Here is a 9,836-nt window from a genome sequence, read left to right as displayed (position 1 = left end):
TCCAAATAAACAAACTTTCCATATACATCTAACAATTATAAAAATAAAAAAGGGTAAACTACATATTTAGTCTCTAGCCTTTACACCATATTTCAATTTGGTCTTTAACCTTTCAATTGTGTCAATTTGGTCCTTAACCTTTTAATGTCGTGTCAATTTAGTCTTTGCCATTATATATTAGATGAAAATTGTTTACATAGCAAATAGCCAAAATAAAATTTTAATTTATTATCACATCAATAAAAGCTAATTTTTTATTTTGGCCATTAGACATGTCATTAATTTTCATCCAAAAGATAACTGTAAGGATTAAATTGACACGGTAAAGAAAGGTTAGGGACCAAATTGACACAATTAAAAGGTTAGAGATCAAATTGAAATATGGTGTATAGAATAGGGACCAAATACGTAGTTTACCTAATAAAAAATCATAAAAAAATAACACATATCTCTCTTAAATTTAAAAATAACAATTTTTAAGGAGATATAATTTGATGAGCAAGAAATTTCCTAAAAAAATGTTAAGTTTCATTTTAATGTTATAACTCACAACCAAACTAATGAATAGGTTTAGTTATTACATTACAACACATTTTATTCTTAGTAATAAAGATTACAATTCTTATCGTAATCCTCATTCAGTATACCAAATGTACCCTTATATTGATAGTATGAAAATTATAGTGCTACAGCTCAATAGTAAGATTAGCCAGGAAGAGTTCATCTGACAAAATTTCCCGGACATTTTTGTTCTATGAACACACAATGACATATAAACACTCATCGCCAAACCTAGGAATAACCTTACAAGAGCTAAGAATGAAAAAAATAAACATACAAAAAATACTAAGATACTCTTATTCTCCATGGAAAGCTGATTCTCCCGGACCTTATCAACTTGAGATCTGCAAATGATGGGCAGTTATTAGTACTTTCATAAACCCAAACACCAAAAGAAGCTGCCCACTAGCAAAAACCAACTAGATAAAAACTAAAAAAATAATTTTTTAATGACGGCTAAGCAACAATATCATCATATATATATATATATATATATATATATATATATATATGATGTACCACACGTCAGTATTAAGAAACTAAGAGAGAATATTGAAATAAATGGAAAGGTGAAGATTCAACCGTAAAAATGGATAAAACATAAGCACAGACGTGTGAACAATTTTGTCTTGTCTATAAATCTACTAAATTTTATTACTCCTTTTGCCAACTTAAATGTTCCATCCCAATTTTGACTCCAATCACCTCTCCCCTAACAGAGATGCTGACAAACCCACAGGGCATTTCATTTCTGATCCAGAATTCAATCTAGGTATTCTTAATTCTAGTTCACTAGTAGGCAAAATTGCATCCAGGAAACGGGAGGCAGTCCCACCCACACATAAGGGACATCCCAGCTTGCACCAGAGTAGGTAAAAGCCATAATGCTAATCAGAAAGTTGCTATGCTCAGTTACCACTATGTTTTCCTTATTCAACTATGTTGTATATTTTGTTTTGATTCAATCCCTCCCCCACTCCTCCCCCTCCCCCCCATTCTCTTTCTCCATCCCCCCAAAAAAAAAAGAAGGAAAAAAACACCCAGAGAAAACCACAAAACGAAACAGAAAGAGATTATTAAATAATGAGCCTTTTTTTTTAATGAGTAATAAATTTTATTAGAAAAGAGAAGTCATCAAATATGCAGGTAGTATACTAGATGCCCAACACATCTAAGTACTGACATTAAATAAGAAGATTATTATAACTTTGTATGCTTAAAAATACTTTCATTAAAAATTTAATCTCATACTGTAATAAACTAATAGTTATGAAGAACAAAAACAACAAAAGTTGTGGAAGTGTATGACATAAGAAATAAATTCTACCTCAGAACAACATTGTCCCTGAGTAAAGTATCCAACTGCAACGAAACAAGGGATCTCCAAGAAACAAGATCATCAACATCCTTACCCTGCAAAGAAAATCAACCATATAAACTTAACTGCATATAATGATGATACTAAACTGATCTTGACATTTATATCAAATAAAAATAATACAACCACCAAGATTTCTAAAAGGTAAGTGTCACATACAATGGCCTCTTGACTGTCAAGAAGATTCTTTATGTCTTCTCTCATCTTCTCTAAAATAATATCTTTCTCTCCAATATCTTTGTTGATTTCTTTGAAAATATTGCCATATCTGGAATTCAGCTCCTCTAAAAATCGCTCTAAAACAGACAAATTTATATCCAGTGAACGCACTTTCTGCATCAATATCTTGAGAACTGTGTCCCCAGGCATCCTGCCAACTTGGTGGTGACGCATTTCTTCAACTGGATCAGGCACACTATTTACAGTTTCATGTGCATATTTTGATTCTGTGTGTATGATATTTTGATCAATATCAGCACTGTCAATGAGCTCCGGCTGGGAGGGAATTGCTTTCTGGTCACCAGTGCCTTCTTCTGGAACAAACAGTTTTTTATCTTGAGCAGATATCAAATCTGCTATCATTTTTTCAACAGCATCCACACCATAAACTTCAACAAAACTCAGTGTGCAGTAGAATTCTGAACCATAATGGCTCAGAAGATTCAACTTTAGGTATCTTACCCATTTTGGCTCCTGAAGAACAAAACTTTGTGCATGCTTTACATTCAAAGCAGTGAAATTCCCAAGCTTGACCCATTCATCTGTTGGATAAACCAAACTTCCAAGCAACTCAAAATCTTTTAAATTAGAAGAGTGGTGCTCAAAATTAGCTATTTCAATTGTATCTACTAATGTTTCTTCCGAAAGCTCTATAGCAACAAACTTCTCTTCCACAGAACATGGATTTCGTAAGTACTTGTCCTTATCTCTACCTAAGACATTAGGGGCACCCTTGGCTTCCTTGTTAAAAGCCAAGACCTTTGCTCCCTTTGATGCTGAAGCATAATTGTACTCAGCACCCCCAGGCTCCACTCTGCGTACGATGCTTCCAGCCTGACCAGTTCCAGATTTACTTATGGAACTAAAAGCTCTGCTCTTGAATTCATCAAGGCCAAGTGGAACACTATGAGATAGGCGACCAGTCTTTGGAGCATCACCTTCAGATTTCAGAGTGGAACTGGAATTCTCAACCTCAAGTTGCTCTCGAATAGTTGGAACATCATTTGTGCTTCCTTCATTAGCAACTAATTCACTACCCAAACCTCTCGTTTCAGCATCATTTGTGGACAAAGACTCAGAAGAATACAGAGAATTGGTTTCTTCCTGTGGATAATTATCTACAGTATCTGAGGGTTCATTATGTTCTACCTTAGCTTCATCCCAAGTTGATATGCCAACCGAAAGTACTGCAGATTCATCTAAGTCCAAAGAAAGGAAGAGAGCAGCCAATAAGAACAAGTTATGCATTAAGTACATTCCCAAAAAAAAAAAAGCATTGTGAAGACAAGACTAAAGATGAGTTCACCATATATTCACCCAAGTAAATGGAAAGACAAGAAGGTAAATTAGTAAGGAAAGACATTCACATTAAAATTCCACACATACACATATATACTCACATGTATGTATCTTTATTCAGAACACATTACATTATACATATATTATAAAATTCATATAAAAACAAAACCAAAAAAATTTAGAAAACAATATACAAAAATCGTTAAAAATAGTGTACCTGACCAGGATGTAGTGTAGCTAAGAGATGCTTTCAGCACATAACTAAATTAACAAATAAATATAGGTTCTATAGAAGATCTACAGGGAATACCAATAATAGAATAGTTCCATCAGACATACAAGCATGGAGGTTAGATTTAGGAAGAAACTAATAAAATTATGGTTTGAAACCCAATAAGTCAACAAAGAATAAGACAATTGGAGTTGATGCTATGTCTAGCAACAGGTAAAAAATTAAGGAATTAATAGAGGAAGAACGGAGATAAGGTTGGCTCAGTTCTTCTGATATGATTGAAAGTAGCACTGCATCTGCACCATCTGAGTTATTAGTAGCCACCAAAGAATTTTTTGCCTTTTGCTCCTTTACATTAATTTGATTTGCTAATGAGCTCTAGCACAAATGGCACATCTTCCCATTAGAAGAACAAGGTAAAGGGTGATGTAGATTTAAGACCTCCTAAGCCCACGTAAAAAACTTAGCAATAAACGAATAATAAAAATTTCCAAATTTTGGGTTTTTCTTTTAAGGTTGTAAGTCATGGATCAGAATAGTACTCCACTAGACTATTACCATAACCAATGTCAAATTAGCCCTTAAATATTAATTTTTTATTGTGTTCTTATGGTTATATTTAGTTGTTAATTTGCATTTTCTGAATAATAGAATAAAAGAAAATGTTCTGCTGATAGCGTCAGACTTTCTGTTGACATTGTCATAATATAAATTGGAGCATATAGTTAAAATATAATTGAGTTTTATTCAGGTCCCCCCAATCCGTGGTCATGCAACCAGGGAATTCAGCCTGTTTTAGTGCACCGCAACCCAGCTTATTAGTAACTTTTTTTTTGTTGAGGGTGGGGTGTTATGTGGGGTATGTAATATGAAATCACAGAAGTGGGGGAAAGGCCTGCTTAAGCACTGCAATATGGCAATCAGGCCAATATTTCATGTTATAGTAATCAAAGGGAGGCTATGCAGTTCAAAATGATGGATTACAGATATGCAGGAGCAAGAAAGGAAATGCGTAGATTGCCAACTATGATAATATGCACTTACGCTAAGCAAAGGCATAGAATCCCATCATAACCAGAAAGCAGTATAGCAACCCCACTGAAGCACCACCCATATTACATCTAACATGACATTCCAAATAGCCATTATTTATTAAAAAAATTCACAACAGCTCAGCACTCGGCATATTCTTTAGAGCTCTCGACAACAATTTATAAGGGGATTCAACAATAGTGTACAAAGAAAATTTAGTCTAAAAAGCTTACCTCTATGGTCATGGCCGTGACTGATCCATAAGCTAAGAAGGAGGACTAGCGCCCACAAAACAAATACCAAAGAAAGAGAAACCTTATACAAGTGACTTCTTCCACTTATAGTATCCTCCAAAGCTCTTCTTTGCAGAAGAGCTCTACGTGATCTCTGCATTGCTCATCAATCTGATCCAATCCTGGCCATTGAACGATAAAAGAGAAAAGGAGATATCCTGCATTACAAAATTCAGAGGACTTCTTCAGTCTACACTCACAGGGAAAAAAAAAACATAAATAATTTATTTTGCTTATAAATGAAGCTCCGATCCAAGTACAACAGCTGTAATTCCTAAAGAGAATTTGAATAGAAAATCAGCCAAATACGTCTAAAAAACTCAAACACTAGCACAATAATCTTCCTTTTTTTCTTTAGGATCAATAACACTTCCACATTTTGAACAATCCAGCGACATATATACATAAACACTTAGTAAGACCATATTATTATTCAAGCAAAACCACACTTAGTTCCTAAGAAATACTGTGCCACTGAACCCATTACAGGAGCATCAAATTCAAGATTTTTTCGAATCTAACATAATCCACCCAATCACTTGGCTTACTAATCAAGCTAACCATTTTGTTATTCTCAGAAACCAAAACACCAAACAACATCATGACACTATAACAATCTCATTTTTCTCTTAAATCCCACAGCTTTCTCAGCAACCAAACACAAACACAAATATAACACATTCCAAACAACTTAATACACACATGCATAGATTAGATTAAAACACAAACCTATATATATAAAAAAAGATAGAGAAATAGATATCTGAGTGATCAAAATGAAGCTAAAGTTGAAAGCTTTAAGCACAGAAATCAAACCAGTTCTAGATCTAACACAAAATCTGACCAAAACCCAGATATGAAATTCAAAAATAAAACAAACCCAGATTGATTAAAATAAAAATAGACACAAATAGAGAGAGATTCAAATAGAAATCACCTGGGTTTTGAGGCTCACCTTTTTTTTTTTTGGGTATTGGGATTGTCAACGACAAAAACAACTACAAAACCCAATTCTTTATTAGGAGAAATTTCGAGATCATAGAAACGACAAAACGACGTAGCTTAAGGGGTTTCTCCGAGTTGGCTTGGCTTGTGGTTTGGGCAATCCTCGGTGGTTCTCTCTTTCTTCTTCGCCTTTGGCGTTTTTTACATATATAACTATTCTTTCTTTTCGCTTTCACTCTTCGCTTTCTTCTGTAACGGCTTCCTAATGAATTTTGAATTCTTTTCAGAAACAGTTTTTACTTTTGTTTTTATTGTTTGTCAAAAACACCCATTTGGACTTAATTTATATCAATAAGTGAATCATTACAATAAAAGTTTAACTATATGCTCATTAAGAAAAAAAAAACATTTAATATAAAACTTTCTACTAATTATTATTATTATTTTCATGTTATGGTAATCAAAAGTTTTGATAAGTGGAGTACTACTCCAATACTAAGAGGATTTTGTGTCTCTCTTTAATGTAGCAAATATGTGGGGCTTATGAATGATGTACATGACTCTTGAATTTTCATGAATTGGGATGTGAGATCTTAGAGATTTCAATCCCTTTTCCTATTCCTAATGCGTTTAATACAAAATTTTGGTGTGTGGATTTAAAATCAAGGAAAAAAAAAAAAAAAAAGGAGAGGAAATAAGTTGCATGGAAATTGATGTTTGATGCAAGTGCAAAAGTGATTATTTTGTGAAATAAAGAGAAATAGGTAAGATTGTGTTTTTGATATGTAGGCTGGAAAAGCAGGAGCTATATATATACACTGAGTGAGAGTATTAAGTATAAAAAATTAATTAAATATAAAATAATTAAAATGAAAACTAGTCTACTCTTTATTTATTTTTTATATCAATATTATAAAGGTTTTTGAATTTTGTAATGATTTTTTTTTTTTTTTGCTACTTAAGAACATTCCATATTACTCTAGATTACAGTAATGAATTCTATATCTATTTTTGTGAAATGCTTTAATTGGTCAAATAGATTTTTAGTTGTCTTTGCCGACTAAACTTAAAGATTTTAACTTTTTACTCCTCAGGGTGATTTATAAAAACAACAAAAATAACCCCTCCACTCATATTTGTATTAACTTTAAAAAAAAGCATTGAGCTAAATTTAAAGCTTTGAAATTTGAAAATTTCCCACTTTAAGCTAAAAATATTTTTCTTTAACTATTTTTGTAAACTTTTTCTTTGTCGTGTCTAATGATTGTATGCAAATTTAACGAATTGGACCGTGATAAGTCTAAGCAAGCAAACAAAACTTGAGAGCTGGCAATGGCTGCCATGGACAAATTAAAAAATGCCACGTTGTAGAGTGAGTGCTTAATGGGGTATATAATAGCGAAGAGAGAGAGTGAGAGGGGGAGACTTTGCAATTACAGGTGACCATGAGTTGAGGTCGGTCTAATGAGTGATGAGTAATGGTGGAATGACGTGTAATCGCGCGTTAATGGCGCGCACATGCAGCATTTGCGTCGACATACCTAGTGGCTTTAATACACGTGTACTCAATGACACAATCTAGCTGCTTTGTCAGCTTTTTTTTTTTTTTTAATTAATGATTATTAACTATGTATTACATCCATGTAAAATGAAAAAAAAAATTATTGATTTTTATCTTAGCCAACTAATGAAATTATTTACAAAAAAAGAAGAAGCCTATTAACATTATTTTCTCTTGTTTTGTTAATAATTTGTCATTAAATAAGAAATATGAAAATAAAATTTCACTCACGTGAAAAATTAACTAGTCTTTTGGTTTAATGATATAAAACAATTATCATGTAACATATGAAAAATTCTTAGGTTAATTAGGAAGATTGTTAGCGTGGTGGACCTAATAATTTCTCGTAAATTGTCATCTTAACATTTATAGAATATTTTGTGAAAGTTGGTGTGGATTTAGACTTATTAGAAAAAAAAAAAAACATATGCATTTAGTTCGCAACCTCTATCCCATGTTTCGAATTGTCCTTACCCCCTAAAAAAAAGTTTTAAATGGTCCTTATCATTTGAAATTATTCAATTTTAGTAGTAATATTTTTAAGTTTGTGACAAAAAGGTTTCTACCCAACCGTTAACTCTTACTTAATTTTTTTTATTGCCAAAAAATATAAAAGGAGAAAAAAAAATAAAAGAAAGAATAATCAATATCTTCCCCCATTTAAATCCGTTCTCAAAATTCAATGGATTTCATTAAAGAATTCCAACTCAAAATAATTGAAATAGTTAATGGCACAGATTTATATATATAACACTTAAAAGTATATAAAATGACGATTAAAATGAAATATTTAAAAGTCTAGAGACTATTTTAAAACACGTGATAGAGGTTAAAGAGTAAATGTGTAATTAAACCCAAAAAAATTGATAAAGCTTAAATATGCTTTTGTCCTAAAAGTTTTAAGATGGTTGATTTTGGTCCACACACAATTTTTTGTTTTATTTTAATCTTTATCTTGAAGTGTGTTATAAGATTATCCTTCCTTATCATCAGCTAACTGATAGAAATTACTTACGGTGCTAGCATGATAATGTTAGAAGAATGCTTATCTCACATGTTACCTAATTATATTAAAAAAAAAAAAAAATGTCGACAACCTAACTAGACATGGCAAACGGGCAAGTCAGGTTGGGTTTGGGTCAAGTCAATCAGGTTGTGGGTTGAGTCAGGTCAAGTTGAACTATATTTTTCACATGATTTTTTTTTAATAAAGAAAACAACATGTATTTGCTATTTGGAAAGTTATGCAACAAATTGCTTGATGTAAATTGCATTATTTTGAATTCACCACTTATATCAAGAATGAACTCAGTTAAACTTTTTAATATTTATTCAATAGTTTTAAAATTATACAGATCCCAATATTGCTAACTAAAACAAAATAATACAAAGATAAGTAAAACAAATACGCAAGTTTTATTTCTACACAATATCAACATCCTAAAATATAAAACAAAATTACAAATGACTTATTAGATAACTCATTTGACAAAAAAAAAAAATATATAAGAAATTTACAATCATGAAAATTATTATTTTTAATTTATTATCAATTGTGGTTGACACTCTATTTCAATTTAAGAATATACATTAAAGTTTGATTGTTTACTTATTTATACATGGTCTTTTTTTATAAATATCATATCATTGTTAAGCAACACATACTCTAGGAAATTTCATAATTTAGTTTGAAAAGCCTTTTATTTTGGACATAAATTGTTAAAAAATAGGTCTAAGCATTCATGATTTATGCTAATTTGATACTTTGGATTCACTATTTTCACACTTATGAATGTTTCTCAGACATGTTTACAATTTTAAATCTATATTTTTAACTCTACTGTAACCAAATTATCTTGGCATATACTTTACTATTTGATATCTAAAAATCTTTACTTATTATAGAATGTTCAACCATTTATGTTTCAATTCATTTGCATGTAGTTATGTAAATATCTCAATTGTTTCCTTAAAGCTCACAACAAACAATTAAACAAATATTGTCTTAATTTTATTATATTTTTTACCAAAAAAAAAAAAGTTATAAAAAATGGTTTGGGTCTTGGGTCGGGTTTGGTTGACCCACAAAAAACACGGGTTGGGTCACGGGTCAACCTATTTTGCTTTGGGTCAAAAAAATCGGGTTCGGGTTGTATTTTTCAAATTGGGTCGGTGATGCAAGGCATTTCAGGCAACTATATGCCTATATCTTTATCCACTTGTAACTAATTAGTTAGTTAATTAGAAGATTTTTTAAGCATTAGCTTATAGGATTTAGACACTTGTCAACCATCTAGAGGCTGTCAATGCCAAACA

At 31.6% G+C, this 9,836-nt stretch overlaps 1 protein-coding gene across 3 annotated transcripts; it reads right to left on the bottom strand.

The window, feature by feature from the left end:
* Nucleotides 1-640: 640 nt before the first annotated feature.
* LOC142621065 (SUN domain-containing protein 4) lies at nt 641-6,751 on the bottom strand. Of its 3 annotated transcripts, none has more exons than XM_075794382.1 (5): nt 5,952-6,751; nt 4,955-5,172; nt 2,099-3,357; nt 1,889-1,974; nt 641-905 (listed from the first exon to the last, which is right to left on the bottom strand). In XM_075794382.1, exons 2-5 carry the CDS (start codon nt 5,112-5,114, stop codon nt 659-661), a joined length of 1,752 nt encoding a protein of 583 aa, XP_075650497.1. In that variant the 5' UTR covers nt 5,115-5,172; nt 5,952-6,751; the 3' UTR covers nt 641-658. The 3 variants fall into 3 exon arrangements, with proteins under 3 accessions (XP_075650497.1, XP_075650495.1, XP_075650496.1); XM_075794380.1 differs by having other exon boundaries at nt 5,970-6,751; XM_075794381.1 differs by having other exon boundaries at nt 4,955-5,174; nt 5,973-6,751.
* Between the last annotated feature and the right edge of the window lie 3,085 nt (nt 6,752-9,836).

The sequence above is a fragment of the Castanea sativa genome, chromosome 12 (genome assembly GCF_040712315.1).
Source record: "Castanea sativa cultivar Marrone di Chiusa Pesio chromosome 12, ASM4071231v1".
NCBI lineage: Eukaryota > Viridiplantae > Streptophyta > Magnoliopsida > Fagales > Fagaceae > Castanea > Castanea sativa.
Note: the sequence above shows the minus strand (reverse complement) of the source record. Positions and strands in the feature narration are given on the sequence as shown.

Bases quoted from the DNA above. Each gene is read 5' to 3' on its own strand.
- LOC142621065 (XM_075794382.1), bottom strand. From the start codon at position 5,114: ATGCAGAGATCACGTAGAGCTCTTCTGCAAAGAAGAGCTTTGGAGGAT. The intron at 1,975-2,098 runs GTATGTGACACT...TTTTCTTTGCAG, and splicing joins TTGACAGTCAAGAGGCCATT to GGTAAGGATGTTGATGATCT. The intron at 906-1,888 runs GTAGAATTTATT...CATCATTTGCAG, and splicing joins AGGGACAATGTTGTTCTGAG to ATCTCAAGTTGATAAGGTCC.